Source organism: Chlamydomonas reinhardtii, chromosome 7 (assembly GCF_000002595.2).
Source record: "Chlamydomonas reinhardtii strain CC-503 cw92 mt+ chromosome 7, whole genome shotgun sequence".
Classification (NCBI taxonomy): domain Eukaryota; kingdom Viridiplantae; phylum Chlorophyta; class Chlorophyceae; order Chlamydomonadales; family Chlamydomonadaceae; genus Chlamydomonas; species Chlamydomonas reinhardtii.
In genome coordinates, this window is record NC_057010.1 from 693854 (window position 1) to 717512 (window position 23659).

The following is a 23659-nucleotide window of genomic DNA, read 5'->3' on the forward strand; positions in this document are numbered from 1 at the left end:
GCCCTGCCCAGACGCGAGCGCCTGTCGTGGAGTTGCCTGTGATGGCAACGGCCATCCGACGTTTCGCGGCAGCGGCTGCAGCTGGCATCAGCCGACTCAAATCAGCAGCGGTGGCAGAGACGGTGGTGCTAGGCGTTGCGGCTGCAGCACCGGTAGTAGTGGCCAGGGGGGGGGTGTATGAACTAATAATATGGACCCCACGACCCAAATCGTCCCAAGGTCCCCTCCGGACCGACCGACTGAGCCCCACCACCGTGCACCGTGCACTGTGCTTGGCAAGCGGAGGAAGCGGGGGATACTCCACGCGACCGCGCGGCTTGCATGTAGACCTGGATTCCTTGAGCGCTACTGCAAGCTCTGCGGGTAAACGCACAGTCACAAGCGCGTAGACAAGCACACGTGCAACCTACTGGGGCCAGCCATGGTGACGAGGTAGGGCTCGCGGCGCTGGCTGCGGTGCGCCGGAATGCGCGAGCGCAAGTCATTCAGCAGGCCCACGAAGTTGAACCGTTTGACAAAGGAGTACACACAGCCAGCAGAGCGTACTCATTGTGAATACTTGAATACGAGTAAGCATCACGAGTAAGCATGGAGCACAAGCACCTTGATCCCCAACGCAGTATACTGTCGTGCGTTCACCAACCGCCCATACTCTCAAGGCACAGGATTTGCCCATAAATATCGAGAAACACAAATGTTCCATGGATCACTGATAGGGCCCAGGGGCAGTGGCTTCCTGACCAATACCTGTCAAGTTTCCACTTCCAGGTCCCACCGTTGCAGAGTGCTGGGGGCTAATACCTCGACCGATTAAATGCTAAGAATGCGACTCAAATACCGTATTCGACGTCGGTCCTCATGTTATGCAAAACCAGCGGAAGCGTGCGCAGCCTCCCAACCCGACGGCGCCACGCTTACAAGCCCGAACCCAAACCCAAACCTGAAGCCTCTGGCCCCCGCTGTAGCTTCTTTGCCAGGCTCATCACGTGCTGCAGCTGGCTCTGCAGCCGGTGCCGCTGCTGCGCCTCCACCTTGGCTCCTGCCCCTGCCTCCCACCTCAGTCCCACCGCCAGCGGCGTGTCCTCATCCACCTCGAATTGCTGGTGGCGCCGCTGTGGATGGCGCCCGCCGCCGGCGCCGTCCTCCTCATCCGGAGACGTTGGCGCGCCGCGCTTGGGCGAAGTCAGGAGCGGCTGTGCTGCCGTGCTCCTAACCTGCCGGGGCCCGTTGTGCCCGACCCGGTTCTCAACAGCCACCAGTGGTGCCCGTGTTGCTCTCCCCGCTGCTATGGTGTCTATGACAGCTTTTGTTGCAGGTCCTGAAGCAGCGGCGTCGTGCTGCGCGCCAGCTGCCGCGCGGCTGGCCACGGGCACGCTCTCTGCCCAGTCCGGCACGTGGGATCCATCCACACGTGCTTGGCTGCCTTCGCTGCTGGGGTGTGCCGCCGCTACTGCTCCTGCTGCTGGTGGCAGCGGGAGGTCCGCCAGGCGGCCCAGCTGCTGCTCGCTGGCGGCCCACAGTCGCTGGAAGCCCTCCAGCAGTCGTTCAGCTGCGGGCAGCGGCGATGCATGGTGAGTTGGTGGCGCGGACAAGTTGGTACGCATGCAAAGGCATGCGCTACCGTCTACGGAAGTCAAAGAGTTGTGCGGATCGAACCTTGCTTACGCTGTCGCCTTCCACGTGGGCCTTCTTATGCACCCACACCCACCTGGCAGCTGCTTGCCGGCCACGACCGCCTTGAGTACGCCCGCGTACTTGCGAGCACGCTCATGCAGCTGGCTCTTCACCCGTCTCAGCTCAGCCTGCAGCTGCGCCACTGCTACAGCCGCTGTTGCCGCATCCACTGCTACTGCTCCAGCAGCCGCTGCCATTGCTGCATTTGCGGCGGCAACGGCAGGCGCGGCAGTGCTGTTGGGAGCGTCATTGCCAGCAGCCGTCCGCGGCTGAGCAGCCGCTACGGGCGCTGACAGCTGGGCGACCACGGGCAGCAGCGCCGCCGACATCGCCTCCGCGCGGCCGCACAGCTCCGACATGCAGTTGAACACCACACGCACGTGGTGCACCGCCTGCGATCAGGGGAGCAGAGGGGCGCCCGCAGCAGGGCGCGTAAGCGCGCGTACACAAAAGCCATCACAGGTTCACAGGCAGCTCATACTTCCCGCCCTTGGTAGCTGCTGGCATGCACCATGCGCCCGTGAGCTCCGACAGCAATGGATAGCGGCTGGCATGAACCATGCGCTTATGCAGTGCATGCGTCGAAGGGTACCCACCTGAGGCCCGCTGACGCCATTGTCAATCGCCGCTGAGGCCACTAGCCCCGCAAGCGCGCTATCCACTGCCTTGCGTGCCTGCAGCGACGCCCGGCCCAGCCGTAGCGCCCGCACAGTGCCGGCCAGCAGCGCCCGCGTCTGATCCAGCTCCGTCACCGTGCCTGCGCGCGCCTCCCGCAGCTGCCTGATATCCGCCTCCAGCGACACCAGCGCCTCCTCGCCGGCCGCCTGGCATGCATGCACGCTGTGCTGCATGTCTGCCACAGCCGCCTGCGCCTGGCGGCGCAGGGCCTCCACTGCGGCGGTCAGCTGCTGCTCCCGCAGCTGCAGCTCCGCGACGTGGCGGCTGCGGGCGGCCGACAGCGCGTCCGCCTCCGCCGCCTGGCAGCGCAGCGCCGACACCTGCACCAGCAGCGCCGCCTGCTGCCGCTGCAGGTCCGCCAGGTTCGCGGCAGCGGCCGCAGTCACCCGGGCCAGCGGCTCCGCCGCCGCGCCTGCGTACGCCGGCGGCGAGGGCTCCGCTGGGATGTCCGTTTGGCAGGCGCAGGACACGGCCGGCCGCCTGCTGAGCGGGATGCCAGGCCGCATGCCAGCGGCACGCAACGCCGGCAGCCTGGGCCGGCCGCCGCGGTAGCCGGAGCAGCCACTGTCACGGCTGCGGCGGAGGTGGGCGTGCAGGCGCGCGAAGCGTGGGGAGAGGCTGGGCGTGAGGGCTTCCGTCTCGGTATCGCTGGTCCAGAACTCCTGCAGTCGGGCAAGGTAGCTGCCGCTGCGAACGCTCAGCTCGGCACCGCTGCCCACCTCGTCGTCCTCCAGGCCACTGGCCTCCCCGTCACTGCAGCAGCCGGCGCAACCAGCGCTGCCGCGCTCGCGTTCCTCGCTGCCGCTCACGTCTCCACATGCCGCCGAGTGCAGGCCGGCCTGAAGTAGCACACGCCGCGTCAGCCGGCGGACCAGCTGCTGGTGCTGGTATTGCCGGTGCTCGCGCAGGCTGCACAGGCTGCGCCGGCACTGCCCAGCAACAGGCGCGGGCGCCTCACGTGTGTCCAGTTCGCTGCCCGCCTGCTCCCGCCCATAGGCATGGCCGTGCTGAGGCGCCGCCTCGCCATCGCTGGCCGCCACATTGGCGTTGTGCTGTGCGGCGCTCAGTTGCTGCAGCGGCGCCATCAGGGCGGCCATCACCCGCTGAACCACCGCGTCCACAGCCCACTCCCCAGCCTCCTCACAAGGGGCCTCCAGCACCGGCAGCCCGCCCGCAGCCGGCACCTCTACCGCATCCCGGTCCGTCGCCTCGCCACCTGACGCCGCGCCGTTCAAGCGCATGACGGTATCAGCAGACGGGCCCTGCTGCCGCAGCTGCTCGAGCTCTGCCTTCAGAGCCTGCGCCTCCCGCCGCATGCCCTCCAGCTCGGACAGCGCCGACTCCGCCGCCTCCCGCGCCGCCGCAAACTCTATGTGCCGGCTCGCCAGCTCTACCTGCTGGCTCGCCAGCTCTGCCTCCCGGCTCGCCAGCTGCTCCCGGCAATCCGCCAGCTGCACCTTTACCGCCAGCAGCAGCCTCGCGTCCTCGGCCGCCTGCTGCGCCACCCGGAGCCTCGCCTCCTCGTCCACGCGCTGCTGCAGCTGCGTGTGTGTGTCTACCTCCGCACCATCCCGTGTGCGCAGTTCGGCATTTAGCGCCGCCAGTTGTTGGCTGGCGGTACCCAGGCGGGCCTCCGTGGCGGCCAGGCGTGAGCGAAGGCGCGACAGCTCCTCCCGTTGCGCGGCCGCCTGCCGCTCCAGCTCGGCGCAATGGCGCTGCAGCGCGGCTGCGGAGAGCTCCCTTTGGCCCGCCTGCGGCGCTGGCGCCTGCTGGTCCTGCTGTGCCTCCCTGGCTTGCTGCGGCGGTGCCTGCTGCTGCTGATGCTGCTGGGCCTGCGCTTGGGTAGCGGGCTCGGGCAGGCTTTCGTTCAAGCCCTGGGGCGGCTGTTGCGCTGCAGGCGCAGCAGGAGGGAGCATGGCGGGTTTGCGCTCTCCAGCCGGCGGGACGCCTGGCTGAGACCAGCTCGCAAGTGAGGCCTCGAGGCGAAGTGCCGGCAGCGATGTCCCACTGCCTGAGCTGCCGGACCGTTCTGCAACACAGATGCTGTCCACAGACGCTCGCCGCAGGTGCTGCTGCTGCTTGTCGCCTGTGCTTTGGCGGCTATGGTTCGTTGGCGGTGGAAGCGCTGATGCGTGGCGCGGCTGCAGCGCCGCAAGTTGTGTGGCCCGGGGCGCCTCCTGTAGCGCCTGCCGCGACTGCTGCCGTACTTGCGTCAGCTCCTGCTGGCAGGCTCGCAGCGCGTCCACCGCCTGCTCGGCTGCCGCCTGAGAACACTGTAGCTCCACCTGCAGTAATGTTGGCAAGCCCGGATGCCATGGCGTTAAACAGGAGTGGATGCAAAGGAGGAGACTCATGAGCACCAGTCACGTCAGGATTGGGCTACAATGTCACGATATCAAAGGCCCCATTGGATCCCATTTCGCAGCCACACGCACCGTGAGCTGCTGCTCCAGGCGCTCAAACTCGGCCTGCACGCCCCGCAGCCGTGCCGCCTCGTCGGTCCGCTGCTCCTCCAGCTCTGTCTCCAGGTGCTGGCAGCGCTCCTTCAGCACCTGCAGCTCCGCCTCAGCGGCCTCCGCCTTCTCGTCGGCTCCCGACAGCTGCGAGCGCAGCTGCGCCACCTGCCCCGCCGCTGCCTCGTCCTTGGCTGCCTCAGCCTGCTGCTGGCCCTGCAGTAGCTCCAGCTGTTGTCTGAGGCTCTGGGCGAGCTCCGCCTCAAGTTCAGCAACAGTCTGGGACTGCGTGCTGGCATCAACCACTACAGCGGCAGCAATGGACACAGCTTCCGCCTGGGTACGGGCAAGGGCGCGCTGCGACGTCTGTGTGCATCCGCTGGCGGTAGCTGCGAGGTGCTCCGTCTGCGTTTCCGCTGCGGCACGTGGCAACAAATCGGTTTCCGTTTGGGCTTCGCGGTCGCAGCGGGCCAGCGGGGGCCCCTCAGCGTCCGCCTGTGTCCCAAGGGAGCAGCACGCAGGCGGCTCTGTGGCGACGCCCACATCAGTGCTGGGCTGCAGCGGCGGTGCTGCTGCAGCAGCAACGGCAGCAACCAACTGCTCTTGCGCTGCAGCCAGCTGCTGACTTAGCACGCTCTGCACCTGGAGCGCCGCCCGCAGCTCTGCCCGCACGCCCTCCTCCTGCTCCCGTGCATCGCACAGCTCCCCGCTCAGTGCCGCCATGCCAACCATTGCCTCAGCCGCCGCCTCAGCCGCCGCCACCCGCTGCTGCTCCTGAGCCCTGACCTCTGCCTCCGCTGCCTCCCGCTGCGCCCTCAGCAGTCGCGACGTCAGTTCTACCACCTGGCCCTGCAGCCGGGCCACGTCCAGTGGCGAGGCGCCACCCAACGCTGCCGCAAGTGCCGCAGATATGGACGCCGCAGGCGAGGCCGCTGACGCCGGTGTAAAGGGCGTGCCAGCAGCGGCAGCAGGCACAGGCGTGGTTGCGGCTGCTACTGTCGCTGCCGCCGGTGTCACGCTGCGGGAGGTCTGTGTCGCGGCACAGGCTGACGCGCCCTTGCCCATCGGCGTGACGAGTGCAGCCGCCGTGACCTCCGCCTCGTCTGCTTTGGACCGGGGCTGCTGCTGGCACTGCTGCGCCACCGCGGCGGCCAGCTGCGCCGTTACGGCCGCGGCCCCGGCGTCCGCCTCGACGTCGGCGCGCCAGGCCATGAGCTGTCCTCTCAGCGCCTCGATCTGGATGTGCATGAGCACCAGCTGCTGCTCCTGGTCGCACTGCAGCTGCTCCAGCTGCGCCTCCAGGGAGCCCGCCTGCCGCTCCAGATCCGAGCGGTCCCGTGCGGCGACATCCAGCTGCGCCTGTGGGCACAATGTGAGGCGCAAGGAAGAGCTGTAGGGCTAGAGCCAGCGGCAGTTCCAGGTGGGGGTCGAGCTTGCAGGAGCTCGATCTACCGGGTGATTGGCCCAGGTTCGGCTGGAGATGCAAGGGAGGACAGGACAGCGCACCTGCAAGATGGCCACGTGCTGCTGCAGCGCGGCGCGGTCAGCCAGCACGTCAAGGAGCTGCTTGTAGGCGTCTGCGTCATGCTGTGGCGGCAGCTGTGACAGCAGCTGCCGCGGCTGCAACACCTGGGCTGTGTCATGCACCGCCAGCCGCTCACCGCCCTCAGCTTCGGCCTGGCTGCCGGGGCTTGCGCTGGTCATGCTGGGTTGCGTCTGGGCTGCTGTGTGCGCAATTTGGGCCGCCTCCGTTTGCGCAGCACTGCTGGCAGTGTCGAGGACCGTCTGGGACTCAGCAGGGCGACACGTTGGCTCAGGCCACTCCGTCTGTGACACCTGGTCACACACGGCAGCTCCGGCGCAGCTGGGCCCGTCTGCCGCCTGCGCCTCAGCGGCCCTCCGCGAGGCGTCCTCCACCGTCACGGTAGACGTCTTGTTAACAGCCAGCAAAGCCACCACCAGCAGCGGCACACCAAGCAGATGGCTATAAGCAGGCGCCATGGGCTCCACCTGCGACTCGCTCCGCTGCTGCTGCTGCTGCTGATGCCCCAACACAGCTAGTGCATCCAGCGATAGCTGCTGCAGCCGTGCCACGTCCGCCTGTACATTTACACACAGGCGCAATTCACTTATGCTGGTTGGCATTTTAGCAAAGAACCCAGCCACACAGCTCGGCAGCTCTCCCCGGCCATGCGCACCTCCAGCTGCTCCTTGTCCATCATTAGCTCCCGCGCGCCCGCCTCCGCGACGTCCAGGGCCGCGGCCGCTGCCGCCAGCTGCGCCAGCGCCGCATCCCGCTGCTCCCGCAGCGCGGCGCAGTCGGCCACCAGCTGCTGCAGCGCTGCGTCCTGCAGCCGCAGCTGCTGTTGGTCCTCGTTGCTGTTGGCTACAGCAACCTGCTTCCGGGCCGGAGTGCGCGGGCTGTCGGCAGCTGCGTCTCCCTGGTCCTGGTCCTGGTGGGGTCCCACCAGTTCCGGTGGCTGGGGGGCGTCAGCAGCTTGCAACAGGACGCCCTGCGACGTTGCCTCCAGCTCAGCCTGTGGAGGGCACGGCCGTAGTGCACCGGTGGGAAGAATTGATTGATGGTGCGGCTACGGCAGGCAGATTCTCGCACGTGCGAAGTGCAGGGAGGAGAGTCTTAAACGTGTGCCGATTGTCCCTGTACGCCGCTACCTCCTGTTCCCCCTGCACCCTAGCCTTGCCTGGAGCTGCGAGATCTGCGCTTCACGCTCCGCAATCATGCCGCGCAGCATTTCACACTCATGCACCCAGCCGCTGTGGGTGGCGCCCAGCTCCGCTGCCTGCTGGTCAGCCAGCGCATGCACGCCCCTGACGTCGGCAGCCTCCTGCGCGCATTCAAACAAGGAAGAGCGAGCAAGACGTTTCTGGGGCCAACACTCAGACTCTGGGCACTGTAGAGATGTAAACTCCTGGCTTGTGCGTACCTGGTTTGCCGCCATGGATGCCGCTGTCTCAAGGTCCTGAGCCCGCTCGACCGCCACCGCCACTTCTGCCCGAGCCGTTGCAAGCTCCGACTCCAGCTGCTCCGCCAAGGCTTTTGCAGCCGCCAGCTCCGCAGCCAAAGCGTCTGCCTGCTGCTGCAGCGCCGACGTCAGCTCCTGCTCAGAGCAGAGCTGTTTGTCAAGGTCAGCCGCCACCGCCTGAAGCCGCTGCAGTGACTCGCCAGCGTGCGCCTCCGCCGCTGCCAGCTGCTGCTGCAGGCTTGCGACCTGTTGACGCAGGGTACCCGCCTCCTGCTGCACTGCTGCAGCTGCTGCCTCGGCTCTAGATGCGGCTTCTTGCGCCCCCGTTTTGGCAGCGCTCTCGCCGTCCCGCTGCTCAATGGCAGCAGACAGCTCTTCACGGAGCTGCTCCACCTGCTGACGCAAGGCAGCCAGCTCCTGCCGCGCTGCCGCCGCCACCGCGTCACCGACGGCGGCCCGCTCCTCCGCCTCCACCCAGGCAGCGCCAGCCTCTTGCAAGCTTGCCTGCAGCCCGGCAACTTCACCGCGCAACCGGGCCAGGTGCTCTGCATCACCGGCTCCTTGCAGCAGTAGCTGCGCCACCTGCTCTGCCAGTCTCGCCGCCTCCGCCTCCAGCTTTCGCACGGTGGCCTCCACGTCTGCCAGCAGGTGTTGCGTCTGCTCCAGCTCCTGCGTCAGCTGCTGCTCCTGGCTGCTGCCCTCTGAGACCTGCGCGGCCAGCGCCACAGCTTTCGCCTGCAGTTGCTCAACCTTTGCCCGCTCACCGACCAGCGCCTCCGCGGCAGTGCGCTCTCGCGCGCAGGCGCTCTCAACCTCTAACTCCAGCTTGGCCACGGCTGCGGCGTGCTGTTGCGCCTGCACTGCAAGAGCCTCAGCCTGCTCCTGCGACCGTGCACGCAGCGCTGCGGTGTGGTCAGTAGCCTGCTGACGCAGTTGCGCATTGGCCTCGTCCAGCTGTTTCGCCAGGTCCTGGCTCCGTTGCCGCTCCCGCTCCGCAGCCGACTGGGCTTCTGCCAAACGAGGCGCCAGCGCATCCAGCTGCGCCGCGGCCTGCTGCTGCTGCAGCTTTAGCTGCTCCTCGGCATGGGCCAGTTGCATGCCCGCCAGGCTCGCCTGGTGCTGGGCCTCCGCAGCGGCTGCCTCCGACGTGTGGGCGGCCTGCTGCGCGGCCCTCACCTGGTCCCGCAGCTCAGCAAGCTCTGCCGCCACCTCCGCCTCCTTGGCGCCGTTGGCCGCGCGGAGCTGCAGAGCGCCCAGCCGCTGCTCCATCTCCGCCACCTGGTCCCATTTAAGGAAGCCGGCATGGATTCAGGCATTGGGAAAGGTTCAGCCAGGCACCGACACGCCACATGTCCTGCAAGGACTGCTACGGCGCAGATCGGTTTTCCAAGGCCAACAGCCCGGGCAACCATCCCGTTACTTGCCTGCTGGCGGCGCGTCATCACGTCATGCTCCGCTGTCGCCTGCTGGCGCCTCAGCTCCGCGCACGCTGCGGTCAGGCGTGCCTCATCGGCGCATGCGACGGCAATTCGCAGTTGCAACGCGTGGAGCTCCCGGCGGGCGTCGGCAAGCTCCGTGGGCGTGCCCTCCCACACCGCGGGTACATGCGACTGCTCCCTCCGAACCACCAGCGCATGCGCAGCCGGAGTGCTGGCCTCGTCACTGGTGCGAGGCACGAGCGCGCCCTCTCGCTGTAGTGGGCTGTTTGGTGTGGAGGCGGCTGCCGCCAACTTGGAGGGTGCCGCCGCTGCCTCCGCCGGCGCCGCCTGGGCGGCCCGCAGCTCCCTCACATGGGCCTGCAGCTGCGCAATGTCCTGCTGCAAGCGCTGTGTGGAGGCGACGTCCTGCGAGGCAGCGAGCTCGGTCCGGCACTGCTGCAGCCGGCGACGCTCCTCTGCAAGCGCCTCCTCCGACGCCGCTGCGGCCTGCTTCACAGCCTGTAGCTGGTGCCGCAGCAGGGCCACCTGCTCTGCGCTAGCGGCTGCGTCAACCGCCACGGCCTGCTGACTTGCATGGGCTTCGGAGCGAGCCTCCTCAACAGCACCCAGCTCAGCCTTCACTGTTGCCAGCTCGTTCTGGACAGCCTCCAGCTGAGCGCGCAGTTCCGCCGAAGTGCCGCTGTCCGTGGCTGTGCCACGCTGCATATGTTTGGAGGTGGCGGGCGCCTCCAGCTGCTGCTGGCGCCGCTGCAGCTCGTCCACGCGAGCTTGCGCCGCCTGTTCCTTTGCGCCGAGGCTCTCGATGCGGCCGTGCAGGCTGGCCTGCTGTGCCTTGAGCTGCTCCACCTTGAGCTTCCCTGCACCCAGCGGTTGAGTGCGGGGTGCGGTGTTAGCTCCGCACTTTCATTATTTAGTTGGGCCTCTCAGTAGCAGTCTGCAAACACCAACATTGTCACAAGAGCAGAGTGTGCATGCGGTACATATTCATACAGACTGCTCCGCCACGCACCCTTCTCGTATTGCGCCTTGAGAGCCACCAGCTGCCCCGCCGCCTCCTCCATCTGCTGCCGCAGCGCCGCGCCTTGCCGCCGCAGCGCCGCCTGCTCCTCCAAAAGCTCCGAGTGCAGCTCCTGCTGCCGCGACACCTGGCCACAGCCCACCAGGACCACAGAGCGGGGTCAGGACAAGAGAGGGTCAGCAAGGGTACCGGGGCCCATGCACGCGGGGAGGCGAGTGATATGGGATGGAGAGCTGCGGTACAGGTTGGCTGGCAGCTTGCAGGGCACGCTGTGGATGGATTGCACTGCTCACGCAGCACCCCCACCTGTGTTTGCAGCTTTCGGAGCTCCTGCTTTGCCGCGTCCACCTGCGCGTCCATGTCCTCCAGCTCCCTCGCGCCTGTGGCCTTTCCACGGGTTGTTTGACCCAGCAGCTGCGTCACGGTGCTGGCTGCGGCCGGCAGGGGTGCGGCAGCGCTGGCCGCTGCAACCTCTTGCTGCAGGGCCTCGACCTGCTGCCGCAACCGCGCGCCCGCGGCCTTCTCCCGCTGCCGGCTCTCCTCCAGCCCGGTGCACTCCTCCTGGGCGGCTGCCAGTCGCGTTTTGTAGCGCCCCAGCATCTGCTGCGACGCGTCCAGCTCTTGCTGCAGCTCCTCAGCCTGTCCAAGGGCACATCAGGCAGACACAGCGAATCAGCGTGCAGACAGGAAGTTACCTGAAGGAGCGCAAGGAATGGTAGCGCAAGCAAGGCACCAGGCGTACCTTGAGTCGCCAGGTGTGCGCGGCGGCACTTGCAGTTATCGAGGCAGGTTGTTGTCCGTGCGCCACCGCGGCGGCCGCAGCTGCGCCCTCCAGATCTGCGGCCCGCAGCGCGGTGTCTTGCTGCTTCGCACGCAGGCTGCTGAGCCGAGCCTGCAGCTCACTGCACATGTGCTCTGCGTCCACCGCACGCTGCTCCGCCATCCGCTGCCGTGACTGAGCCTGGACGGCTGCTACCTATACGAAAGCATGCACGGCGGGCGCCGCGGTCAGCGTTGGCAGGCGACGTCCTCACTCAACAAAGTAGCGATCCGCATACAGTCTGTTCGGAGCACTCCACAGCCACCCAGTCCATTGTGCCACACTCACCTGCAGCCGCTCGATCTCGCCCTGCAGCTGAACCACGGTGGACAGGTGCTGCTGCGCCGCAAAGGCATTGACGCCGCCACCCATGGACATGAAGCTGCCGCTCATCTCCAGCGCCGGCATCGCCACCAGCCCCGGCCCATAGTGCCCAGCCGCTGCCGGGTGCATACCCGGCGGCGCGAAGCCCAGACCGCTGGCGGGCGTGGCTTGCATGCTGGGCGTGCCGCTGGCGGCGCCGCTCCTGCCATAGCCGCCGGCGCTGCCTCCGAGGCCAGCCGCTGCCGCCACGTCGCGTAGCGCTGCCACCTGCGCCGTCAGCTCCGCCAGCTGCTGCCGCGCCGCCGCCGCTTGCTCGCGGGCTGTCTCGAGCTCCTGCTGTGCGGCGGCAGCGCCACGCTCGGCGGCGGCGGTCTGCTGCTCATGCCGCTCAGCGGTGCTCGTCAGCTCCTGAGCAAAGAAATCACAAAGAAGGGGGAGCAAGGGGCACTTATAAGGTTTCGCCGTACAGACTCGTCGGCACTTGACAGTGAGGCATACATGCTGGCACCGCAGATACCAAGGCCACACCTGTTGTTGTTGCTGCAGTTTGGAGAGGTGTGCCTGCGCCTCCTGTGCAGCGGCCAGCGCCTGCTGCAGTTCCGAGCGGGACAGCTGCAGTTCGGCGGTGCAGGCCTGCAGCAAGCCCTCGGCGTCGCCATGCTGCTGCCTGGCAGCCTGCAATGCCTGCGGTGTAAAACAGCATCGCCAAACCGAGTCCCGTAAGCGTTCGGCAGTGCAGGTAAGGCATGATATGACAAAGGCTACAAGCAGCTCCCCACCCACCTCGTCTGCTTTGACACGCTCCGCCTGCAGTGTTGACACCTCCACTCGAAGGGCGCCCAGCTCCTCCCGCACACGAGCCGCCTCCATCCGTAGCTGGGAGCAGACAAGCTCAGCCTCCGCGGCATCACGGCGGGCCTGCTCAGCGCTTGCAGAGAGCCCGCCGGCCTCCTGCCGCGCAGCCTCTGCATCTGCCTCAGCCTGCACATTGGCGTGCACAATCACAGCAAGCTCAAGCGTCAGGTCAGTGTGGTTGCCTCACGCAACATACCATCCTAGCTTATGGCCAGTTTGGTCACCCACCTGCTTCATGCGGGACTCCGCCTGCTGCAGGTCCTGCTGCAGCTGCTGCAGCCCATGCTCCGCCGCCTTGAGCGACTGCTCCGCCGTCTCCAAGGCGTGCAGGGACTGCAGCCGCCGCTGCTCCGCCTCCAACGCAGCAGCCTCGGTCGCCTGCTGCGCCGCGCGGCCCTGCTGCAGGTCCTCCCGCTGCCGCCCCACCTCCGCCTCTAGCTGCGCCAACTCATCCCGCGCGGCGGCCAGCTGCGCCGCCACCTGACCCGATGCCTGCTGGTCGGTGGCAATGGACCGCTGCAGCCCGTCCACCTCAGCGCGCAGCGCCTGCGCGCGGCACAGCTCCTCACCGCCCTGTGCCTCGGCCTCCGCGCGCCGCCGCAGCGCCGCCGCCACCTGCTGCGCCAGCTCCAGGTTCTGACCCTGCAGCCCCAGCAGCCGCTGCGTCACGGAGCTGACGTGGCCCTCCAGCTGCTCCAGGTCCGCCGCCGCCTCCTCCAGCAACTCTTCCATGCCCGACACAGACACGCTCAGCGGCCGCTTCGTGCCGGCTCCGCCGCCGCTGCGTGCCAGGGCTGCGCTGGTGCTGCCGGACGTAGCGGCAGAGGCGGTGGAGGATGCGGAGGCGGAGGCGCTCCTGGCACCCTCAAAGCTGGTGGTGATGGCAAGGGACTTGTGGGACCGCAGCGTCTGGCGCAGTGCCGCCAGCTCGCACTGCTGCGCCACGCCGGCGTGCCGCTCCTGCTCCAGCTGCAGCACAGCCTACGGGTTGGGACGGGTCGGTACGGGTCATGGCGTGACGGGTACTCCAGGCGCTGATTACTGCAGGGTTCGGGCCCAACGCTAAGCATCTTACCTTGCTGTGCTCTGTGGTGATTGCGAGTAGCTCCTTGCGCAGCTGCAGCAACTGCGCCTTTGCGGGCGAGTATGCCGGCTCTGTATCAGCAGGTGGCGGTAGCGGCGGCACCCGAGCAGGGGAGGTGCCGGTACCCGACGCCGCCACTGCAGTGGACGCCGCCGTGCCCTCTTGCTGTCCGTGAGACTCGGAGGGTTGTTGCCCAGCAGCCGCTGCCGCTGCCGCCGCTAGGTCGCTGCACGAGTGAGAGCGCCTGCAGTGCACGTGAACGGACGAGGACAATGATTACAGCTAGTTATGGGTGGCCCATCTTCTGGCACTGTATCCGTGTACGTACCTGACAGTTGCGAGGTGGCGTTTAACTCGGCGCTTGAAGCGGTGCCCGCGCAGGGCCGCCTTGCTGGCGCCCTCAGTGCCACCCGCAGGCTCCGCGGCAGCGGCCGAGGCTGACGCGGCTGCAGCGGCCGCATTGGCTGCGGCGATGTTGGCCTCCAACTCCGTCAGCTGCGCAGTGCTCGCCTGGCGATGCAGTTTGGGGAATCGAGGTGACGGATGGGCGGTTTTGGTCTATATAGACTGTTAGCGGGAAGACCCCACCGCACAGGAGGGCTGGCGGGCGAGTAAACCAAAACACAAACGCATGGACACACTCGCTCTCTGCGTGTTACCTTCTCTTGTGCTATCTAGCAACACAAACTCTCAGCACGCACTCGCTCCAACACACACATACACATACACATACACACACACACACACACACACACACACACACACACACACGCACACGCACACACACACACACACACACACACACACACACACACACATACACACGCACACGCTCTCACCTGGATGAGGCCGTCCAACTGCCTCAGCTGCTCCAGCTTGCCATGCAGGCTTTGGTCAGCTGACTGCCGCTGCGCGTGCACAGCCTGCGTGCGGGCACGCGCGTCAGTGCGGGCATACAGTTGCGTGGCTACGACGTCGACTCAGTGCAAGCCCCGTCTTTTCGCGTCTTTACAAATCCAGCAGATCTCACCTGCAGGTGGGACTGTTGTGCCGCCAGCTCCACCCGCACCGCCCCCACCTCTGTGCGCAGTGCCTCCAGCTCAACAGTGGAGGTGGACACCTGCGCGGCGCACGATGAACAAGCTCAAGTTATGCTTTTCACAAGCGCAGGGGCGCATGGGTAACAACACGCAGTCAGCATCCGCACAGCGACGACGCGACATACCTTGGATGACATGTTTTCTAGTTGTGCAAGCAGCTCATTGCGGCGCGCCTGTAACCAAGTGCAGGGGAGTGCATCAGCACGTGCGTCCGGGTAGCTCTCCTTAGACAAATTCCGCCCTGTACGATGCTCGCGCATACTGTGAAGTTGTGGACGCGCCGTTGAAACGAGCAGGGCAGCATCACAGCCAGTCACCCACCTCAAGCTCGTAGACAGACCGCTGCAGCGAGGCGACGTCCTCGCGCGACGCTTCCTGAGGCTGCTGCGGCAGCCTCCGCATAGCCTGCTGGTCCGGTGCGGCGCCGCCGTGGGTGTCACGCGAAACCCGGTGTGCAGGCGACTGAGCCGCCTGGTCCTTTAGCTGCGCCGTCGCCCGCTGGGGCTGCGCTGCCGGGGCCGCACCGGCCGCATCCAGCGCTTTGAAGAAGGAAAATATGTCTGCCTCGCCCCAGGCCGCCCTCCCGGGGGCGCCATCAGCGCCAGCACCGCTTCGGGGGGATGGCGAACGCAGGGCTGACTCAGCCGCCGCCCGCTGCTGAGCCGCCTCCTGTGGCAGCAACCGTGGAAGTGCGCGGATAAAGAATATGATAACAACAAGGAAGACGGCTCGTGGCGCGGCAGTACGCTCCCTCATCCACCGCCATCATTCTGACATTAGGCACCCAACAGTAGTAGAGCGCAACGACACACCACCAATGCTTCACACCTGCAGCACGCGGAGAAGTGACTCAGCCTCGTCTGCGTGCCCCGCAGGTGCCGGTTGAACTCCCGCTCCGGCCATGGTGCCGGGCTTCCCCGGCGACACCAGCTGCTGCAGCATGTCCACGTGCGCCCGCACGCTGGACCCAGCCCGCCGCGCCTGGTCGGCTTGCTGCTGCAGTTGACTCAGGCCCGAGTTGAGCTGCAGGGGGAGGAGAAACAGGGCGGCGAGCCTTTGTGCAACTGCGTTTGGCATGCACGAGCGTGAGGTCGCTGAGCTCCGTATCCATGCAGACGCGCTGTTCGTCCCAGGGAAGTTCCGTGAGCTTCGCCCATACCTGGGTCTGGAAGGCAGACAAGGTTTTGTTGGCGGAGGACAGGGCGCCCAGACCCGACTCGACCATCCGGGGCACGGCCGTTGGGCCGCCCGGACTGAGCTCCACTGCCTCTGCAGGTCCGGCACAGAGAGGGTCAGCTTGGCTTGGTGCTGCGCTTCTAGCGCCGCTGAGACCACGGCTCATACCTGAGCTGGCCGCATCGCTCCGTGCGAAGCTATGGCTGGGCGACCGTTGGGTAGCCTGCGTGCATGCAGGCAGCTTGAGACTGGTTTGCGCGCACCAGATGGTTCCGCGGGCCTGCACATTGCGCATGCCCACGACCGTGCCTCCCAGTACCTTGTATGGCGATGGTCGTGAGCCCAGGCTGTGCCGCTTCACCCGAGCAAGCAGCTCATTAAGTTCAGCTATCTCCTCCTGCCGCTGCTTATCGTCAGCTGAAAGCACAAGCAAAGCCTCGCCAAGCCGTGTCGTTTCTTCGTGCAGCGAGCTCTGCGCGAACAGCAGGTCCGCCATCCTTAGGTTTTGTTCTTAAGGATAAAATGGCTTGTTCATTTGTTGGCGTAAGGCCGCATTGCAGCGTGGTTGACGCGAAGTGGCAGTAGGCGCAGTCCAGCTGATCTCTACCCAGTAGAATGGTCGAGAGCGCATTTTGAAAGCTAGCAGTTTGAGCAGGTGAACAACAGCAACCGGTCAACACGCCGAGCAGTCAGCCAAAACTCTTGGATCCTGCGCCCATGCAGATGGTCACTTGCAGCCTTTCGCCTCCCGAAGTGTTACCATGTATACAGCATTGAAATTCACTTGTCAGACTCACACGCTTGGCCTGTTGACTCTCAACACATAGGAGACAATGTGTCGTCTTCGCTCCAATGCAGGCCTTGCTTTGAGTTGTCAAGCACACACATCTATACAATGAGATGGCTCTGAAAAATGCCGCAGCTATTCTGCGTGCTGGAAGAGGGTGGGCGCGCCCTGCTCACCCGCGCCCAGGGCGACATCCAGACGCCTAGCTTCCCCACCGTAGGCCTGCTCAGCTCCATTGCTACTTACACACTGAACTCGGGGCATGAGTTACGTGTCATAGCAAGCACCAATGTGCGGATTGTCTACCGGCGGTGAGACGGCAGAGGGAGGCGGCGTGTCAAATGCCAAGGAGACGCTCCGAAGAATGGCCCTGCCTCGCACACGTTGATGCGCGTTGTGCCAAAGTATCGTGTGTGCCCTCACAGGTTTGATAACTATCTCCTCTTCGTGCTCATCACCAGCAACCTGTTGCTCCAGACGGAGCTCTTGCAGCTTCACTTGCAGGTGTGCCAACCCCAATCGGGTGCCTTTGAAGGCCTCGGTGTACGGGCGGGCACAGCCAAGCATGCGGAAGGCCAGTATACCCCCATGCAGGCATCAACCGTCAACTTCACTAACGCATGCACTGCACTTCAATGCAGACGCTCTATGATGCGCTGCTGCTGCTACTCGGTTCGACGGCCCTGGTGTTAGACACTTCGGCCAAGATCGATGGCTTCAAAAAGAAGCTCAGAGGTAGGAGCGCCGAGAGGTCAAGCCTGTCCCCCAAAGGCACGCGCCTCTCCGTACACGCAACCCCGCGCCTCGGCGCCTCATCCCGTGTCTTGCCCCCGCTGCAGCGCCCGGCATCCTGGCGTGTGTGGACGCGCTCATTGCGGACGACACACTGGTGCCCTGCATCCTGCTGCCCGTGCCGCAGGTGCGGGTGGTCGGGGGCTCGGCGCGGGAGGGAGGGAGGGAGGGAGGGAGGGAGTGAGGGAGGAGGGAGGGTTACGGGTACTCAACGCCATGCCCAGGACAACCGAAACCCAGGGTCCGAAGAAGGGTCCTGGCAAGCGCAAGGGTGAGGAGGAGGAGGAGGAGGAGGAGGAGGAGGAAGAGGAGGTGGAGGCGGAGAAGAAGAAGTGCGGCCTGCGCTCGGCGCCACGAGCCTCTGTTACAATCCTGTGTGCCGGGCATCATGGCGCCTCTCCCTACTCGCCTCCAGGTTCTGGGGCTGCCTCTGCGCGACAAGGCTGGCCTGGTTGCGGGTCTGGGCCGTGTGCTGGGCCCGCTGGCGGCCGCACACGCCGCACTGGTCAGCGAGGGCCATTACCTGGCCGCCACACACGGTGGGGCGGAGGGGGTGAGGCATGGGCATGGGCTGGGGATGGGTGGATTGAGCTGGGTAGTGGATAGGCCTGGAAGGGTGGAATGGGGAGCGCGGTGGCGCGGCGGGTAGGGAAGCATGACGGCCGGCTTGGAGGCTAGCCGTTGAGCGCGATCACGCCAGTAGTCACGTTTTACAACCTTCACCTGCAAACGCACAAACACACAGGCTGGTGGACTTTGCTGTCGCCTCGGGAGCAAATGATGGTGCAGCAGTTCGCGGTGCAGCTGTCGCAGCTGGAACAGGTGGGTTGGGGTGCGCGTGTGCGTGTGTATTGACACTGCGAGGCAGCTGCACTTGTGTGGGCGCGAAACAGAGCAGCGAGCAGGGCATGTGGACATGGAACAAGCGGGTCGCCCGCCTGCCGCTGGTCCTGTGCGCAGTCTGGTGACGGGCCCTCGGAGCTGCTGCTGCATGTGGCGCGGCGGCAGCACGAGGCGCCCCTGCGGCTCAAGTGGTTGTCGCTGGCGGAGGGTGAGAGGGCGCAAGGCGGGGGTGGGGGCGCGGCGGTCCCGGGGGTGTGGAGCTGGCGGAGCAGTTGAGAAGCGGCTGGATCCAGCGGCACAGCCCTGCGATGCATAGCCCTGCACTGAAGGACTGCCGGCAACCAAAAATGAACTCACAAACAACCACACAGGAATCGTGCTCATGGTGCTGTTCGACTCGAGCGCATCCTCGCCGCCCTCGCTCCAGGTACCCTGGCTGAGACCCTGATTGAGGGGACGAGGAACCAACACGTGACAATCCTTGACGGCGCTCCGGTGCCCCCCCCTTCATTTCGTAGACTTAATGCATGTTACCCCCCCAAAAAAACTCCTACCGTATGTGCCAACACTCACAACCGCAGGCATGCGAGCAGGACATTCGGGCCATGCTTCAGGGCTCTGCGCACGTGCTGGAGGTCAGGCCGGACAGACGGGGACAGGGCTGGGCTGGGCCTGGGGAATACTGCGCATGGTCTGTCATCCTGTGCCCGTCTTGCCCGTTCTACGGTATCCTTGGTCGTGTGTCAGACGCACGGACGCACACGGAACAACCGGTACCCGCTGCTGCGCCCTTTCGCTCCTGCGCAGACGCCTGTGTGGCTGTGCCCGCCGGTGCCCCAGTTCTCCACCATCACATTTGACCTGGCACTGGTGGTGGAGCACTGCCCGCCCGCAGCCACACTGCTGTGGGGGCACAGCGGCAGCGCGCTGCAGCAGGTGCTTGCGTGCTGGAGGGGTGTAGGCTATTCCAATCCCAAAGACACCGGGGTAATAGCCGACTAGGTCTCCGCCGGGGCGTGCGGTGGCGCGGGCATGGCACTGGCCTTGGATGCAGCCGCCAGTGGCGAGGCCGATAGTACACGAAGACGGCAGTGCAGCATGTAACCAGATATCGCTTTCCCTCCTCTATCGTCTATCCTGGACACCCAGCGCCGCCACCCCTTAAGGTCTGGTCCTGAAACCCCTCACATACATGCACAGGGCTTTAACCCGCTCATGTCGCCCACGCTGCGGAAGCAGATGGGCACCTCGCCCTCGCCCATGCTGTCGCGCATGTCGCACAGGTGATAATGGTAACTGCGACAAGGTTGCGCACGTGTTGGTACGCAGCACAGCATTGCCATGGCTGCCACGCACTGAGCCCCTGCAGCTCTTGCCGCTCCGTCCCAATGCGGCGATGCCACCCTCCCCACCCTCCCCACATCCCCGCTCAACCTCTGCCACACGAACATGCATGCAGGCCGCCCTCCGCGCACCGCGAGGAGCCGCTGGCTGCCGGCGGCGACGGGCTGCAGCTGTTCTTCCGCTCCGCAGTGGACACGCTGGTGTCCTTCGTGCTGCAGGCCTGGCCGCAGCTGCCGGCGCCGCTCCGAGCGGCGCTGCACGGCGCGTCGGGGGCGCCCTCCGCCGCCGGAGGCGGGGCCGGAGGCGGCGGCGGAGGTGGAGCAGGCGCGCAGGTGGGCGGGCGGCGCTCCTACCTACAGTAACGCGCCAGGTCCATGCCAGCCCTTGTCGTGCCCTTGTTGTGCATTCCGTCAAAAGTATATCTATGGTGTACAACTCTGTGCTCCCGCTCGCTCGCAGAAGGCCTCCGGCCCGCCACGGTCGCCGCCCGGCCACGGCGCGCCGCCGCCCACACCGGCCGGCGGCACGGGCAAGCCGCTGGGCACGCCCATCTCCCGCCTTGGCGGATCCATGCCGCCCGCCATCCGGCACCTGTCCATCAGCAGCCCCAACTCGCCAGTCGCTAGTTTCAGCCGGCTTCAGAGCCTGTTCAGGGGCGGCGGCGGCGGGGGAGGGGGAGGGGGGGCCGGCGGCGCAAACGGCGCTGGAAGCGATGACTCGGCAGCGGGCGGCCTAGGGGCAGGCGGGGTGGGTGGGACGCTGGGGCTGGGGTCGGAGCCGGAGCAGCCGCTGGAGCTGGAGGAGGTGCCGTATGAGGAGATCCACTCGGTGATTGAAGGTACGACATGAGACAATGTACGGCAGCATGCATGGGAGTGATAGACGACCCAGGGAGCGCGTTGAGAGCTTGGCGTCCATGCGTCACTGCAAGCGTCACCAATTCAAGTGCACCCAACCCCCTGGCTCATCAATAAAACATGCGGTGCGCGTTGTATTGTCTGACTGCTTGCAGGCGCGCGGCTACTCGCTCTCTTGGACCGCAGCAGCAGCACCACGCCAGGGCCCGGAGGTGCCCCGGCAGCGGGTGCAGCAGGCGGGCAGTCTGTGGATGGCGCGGTGGACGTGTTCATGGTGTTCCCGCGGCGGGTGGGGCGCGCGGCGGCGCTGGAGGCGGCCACCACGCTGCGGTCCACCTTCATGATGGCATACCACGATGTGGACTGACGGATGGCCCGGCGTGGCGTGGCGATGAAGAGCGATGTGCTTGTGTGCAAATGGGTTCTGTGTGGCGTGCGTGTGTCGGGTTTTGCGTTGGTGCGGTGTGCAGTATGCAACGTGCTGTGGGCGGACGGTGAGCATTCGCGCAGGCCGCAGCGAGGCGGTTCCAGCTGGGTGTTGGAGGATGATGAGAAGGGCTTGGGGACAGAGGCATTGACGCACGTGGTTGCCGGTGCAGGGCACAGCTGCTGCGGAGCGGAGCGCCATTGCTATTGAGACATGATGGCAAGCGAGTCTGCAGTGGTATTGGCGTGGCAAGGTTGCTTGCGACCCTGTGTGGAGCAGGCGATCAGGTGCAGGAAGGTGGCACTGCTGCCCGGCGGGTGCTAACCCGGGCTGCAGGCGGTCGCCAGGGCAGGGCAAGAGGCAGGGGCTGCAGCCGCGAGCTGATGTGTAAGGGGTCCGCCGGCAGCTGCAGCTGTCGCGGGCTCGCGGCTGAGGTGCACGAATCCAGAGACCGGGGAGCTAGTGGACCACGGTTGGCAGGCGGAGTGACGGCTTGGCGCTTGTGGCAACACAGTTGGAGGGTGCTTTGGGTGAACCCGGAGGGTGGGCCGCCTGGGTGAGAGGGCGGGGCACAAGCAGGCCGCGTGTGACAAGCGTTTTTACCGATCGACAGATACCTCCCCTGCACTGTACTTGCACCTTCCGGCACCTTGACCCCCGTCAACGCGACTCATGTAAGAGCTAGACGAGCAGGGGGGGGGGGGGGGGGGGGGGTAGAATCTTCCAAAACAGACCCCAAATCAAAATCGTTTTCAAAATTATAAATGGGTTTCTGGGTGCAAAGTTATGAATGCAGATGTTACAGAGGGGACAGTCCCAGCACCCGAAGACGCCGAGCCATCACATGCTATCAGGGCCCAACTTGACTCCACCAACCCCTACTTTGCTGCAAACCCTCCCGCGGACAAAGTCCGTGTGACTCCGCGCACAGTGAGTCCTAGCCAAGCCTCAACCCGCCAGAGCCCCACCGCTGTGCCTCAACGCCACAAGCCTAGGCACAGAAGTGCCGGTAAACGTCTAGGCCGCAGGACACACGCACAGCGCACGCACTAACCAGGGCGCAAGCGTCCAGGTACTAGAACGGTCGCCCACACGTGCATCCTGCCCACACACAAAGCCACCAACCACGCACAACCTCTCACGGCGAGGGGGGCGGGGAATCAGCGTCATACGGCAAGCGCAAAACCATGCCGTCACCAACAGCCCGAGAGATGAAAGGATGCGCAGACGGCACAGTGTCCCAACCCTTTGGCCTGATACCCAAAGTCACAAACGTCTGGAGACGACCCCAGAAGTCAGCTACGACGGCAAGTCCAATGCTCAGCACCCGGGCCGACGGCAGCTTCGCTCGCGCCGCCAGCCCGGCCATAACCATACGCTGCCGACCAAAGTCCAGGGCAGACATAGCAGCGAGACACACCACATCCCACACAGGTGGCGCAAGCCCCGCAGGCGGGCGCACTAACCACAACTCCTCACGAGAGAAGGCACTTAGAGCATCCTCTGGCATAAAACCCATAGCCATCCCCATACTTTCCCGAAGTGACAGCGCAACAGTGCAGTCCCAAAACCAGTGACGCCGGTCCCCAGCCTGCATGTCAACCCCACACGCCCAACAGCAACGCCTCGCGCCCGCTCGCTAGCATGCCGTGGAAACGCCCAGCAAGCGATGGCGGCCACACGCCACAGTGCTTCCTTATGATGATTCTCCCATTTCAGCGACCACAAGCGGGCCAAGGTGCACACGAAGGCCCCCGCCGCCAGGGCAGCCCCCACCCCTGACACACCCGCTACATTTCCACACACGCTTCACCAAACTGGGAGCCCTCCGCCCAAGGGCGTGTCAATGCCTGCCGCATTTCGTTCAGGCCGTCATGCGCTGCAACCAGCTGGCCCACACACGCCAGTCCCGGCAGAGCGAACAAATCCGCGAAAGCCACTTCCCACGTGCGGCCGTCCTCACACAGCGCCGGGTTAGCCCACAACGGCACGTGACTCACCCACACGCCCGGCTCGGGCGGCGCCACAAGAGTCACCGCGGGCAATGCAGTCATGGCTTTCAACAGGCGCGCAAACGGCTTGCCCGCCGGGGTGAGCGGCTTATTTAGCACACGGTCCGCGGCCCCCCGCACCAACAAACGCAGGGGTGTTGCCGCCGGGTGCACCTGGCGCAGCCACCCCGCCGCGACCCGGGTCCACGGGGGCACGTACGGCAGCAGACCACACACACCCAACACACACCGTACCGTGAGGCCGGCTTGCCGCGCTTTCACACGCGGCACCAGCGGTAACAGGCCCGCCCCCCCCACCGCCGGAGGCAGTTGCATCAGTTCAATGGAGAGGCCAGGCGGGCGTGCCTGGGGGTTGGCATCAAACTGGGCCGGCGACAGCCACCGGTCCACCACTGCCGCTACCCTGGCTAGCAGCCGGTCAACAACATACAGTTGGGGAAGACCCGCAAATTCCAAATGATACAGGACCTTGCCCAAAGCATAAGCCGACGCCGCGGCCGCCCGACCAAACATGGACACGGGCATGCGCGCGATTTTGCTCAGCACCCCCAACACGGCCTCAAACGTAACTGGTGGGGAAAGTGCGCCCCAATCCCCATAATGCACCCCTAGTGACTTGGCCGCTGGCACCACACGCCAGCCAGGGGGCAGGGGCGGGCCAGCCACGCCGGCCGGCAGGGCGCCAGCACCGCCGACCGTCCCCATCACCATCAGTTCAACGTTAGTCATGTTTAACCGTTGTCCAGACGCCCGCCGAAACACATCCATGTCCGCCAGGAACCCCGGCACCGCCTGAAACCCCTCTAGAAACGGCGTGCAATCATCCGCATACTGGGACGCAAAGTTATGGCCCCTCAAAGTTGCCAGTCGGTCGCATCGAGCCTGCACACACAGAGAACCGAGGAAGAACCCACCTGGCCAGCCACGGAGGCCGCGGGCCGGCAACCATGGAACTTCGAGCCAAAAGATGCCCCCTTAAAGGGGGTCCGGGG

General features: G+C 65.8%; 3 protein-coding genes across 3 annotated transcripts; 1 reads left to right on the forward strand and 2 right to left on the reverse strand.

Moving 5' to 3' along the window:
* Positions 1-181: 181 nt before the first annotated feature.
* CHLRE_07g317500v5 (uncharacterized protein) lies at positions 182-16237 on the reverse strand. Its single transcript, XM_043063909.1, has 26 exons — positions 15925-16237; positions 15774-15828; positions 15589-15698; positions 15258-15452; positions 14751-15098; positions 14555-14602; positions 14408-14449; positions 14169-14252; positions 13658-13839; positions 13321-13573; positions 12474-13226; positions 12174-12371; positions 11919-12074; positions 11355-11798; positions 10989-11222; positions 10553-10885; positions 10238-10373; positions 9214-10085; positions 7751-9067; positions 7508-7651; positions 7004-7342; positions 6312-6905; positions 4788-6164; positions 2271-4637; positions 1709-2066; positions 182-1549 (listed from the first exon to the last, which is right to left on the reverse strand). Exons 1-26 carry the CDS (start codon positions 16099-16101, stop codon positions 915-917), a joined length of 11751 nt encoding a protein of 3916 aa, XP_042922477.1. The 5' UTR covers positions 16102-16237; the 3' UTR covers positions 182-914.
* A 151-nt stretch (positions 16238-16388) lies between these two features.
* On the forward strand, positions 16389-21345 carry CHLRE_07g317550v5 (uncharacterized protein). Its single transcript, XM_001700766.2, has 14 exons — positions 16389-16703; positions 16818-16896; positions 17034-17127; positions 17232-17311; positions 17600-17723; positions 17930-18006; positions 18145-18235; positions 18399-18454; positions 18609-18662; positions 18835-18963; positions 19228-19310; positions 19487-19703; positions 19831-20209; positions 20384-21345. Exons 1-14 carry the CDS (start codon positions 16519-16521, stop codon positions 20593-20595), a joined length of 1860 nt encoding a protein of 619 aa, XP_001700818.2. The 5' UTR covers positions 16389-16518; the 3' UTR covers positions 20596-21345.
* A 97-nt stretch (positions 21346-21442) lies between these two features.
* CHLRE_07g317576v5 (uncharacterized protein) lies at positions 21443-22747 on the reverse strand. Its single transcript, XM_043063910.1, has one exon. It carries the CDS (start codon positions 22707-22709, stop codon positions 22446-22448), a length of 264 nt encoding a protein of 87 aa, XP_042922478.1. The 5' UTR covers positions 22710-22747; the 3' UTR covers positions 21443-22445.
* Between the last annotated feature and the right edge of the window lie 912 nt (positions 22748-23659).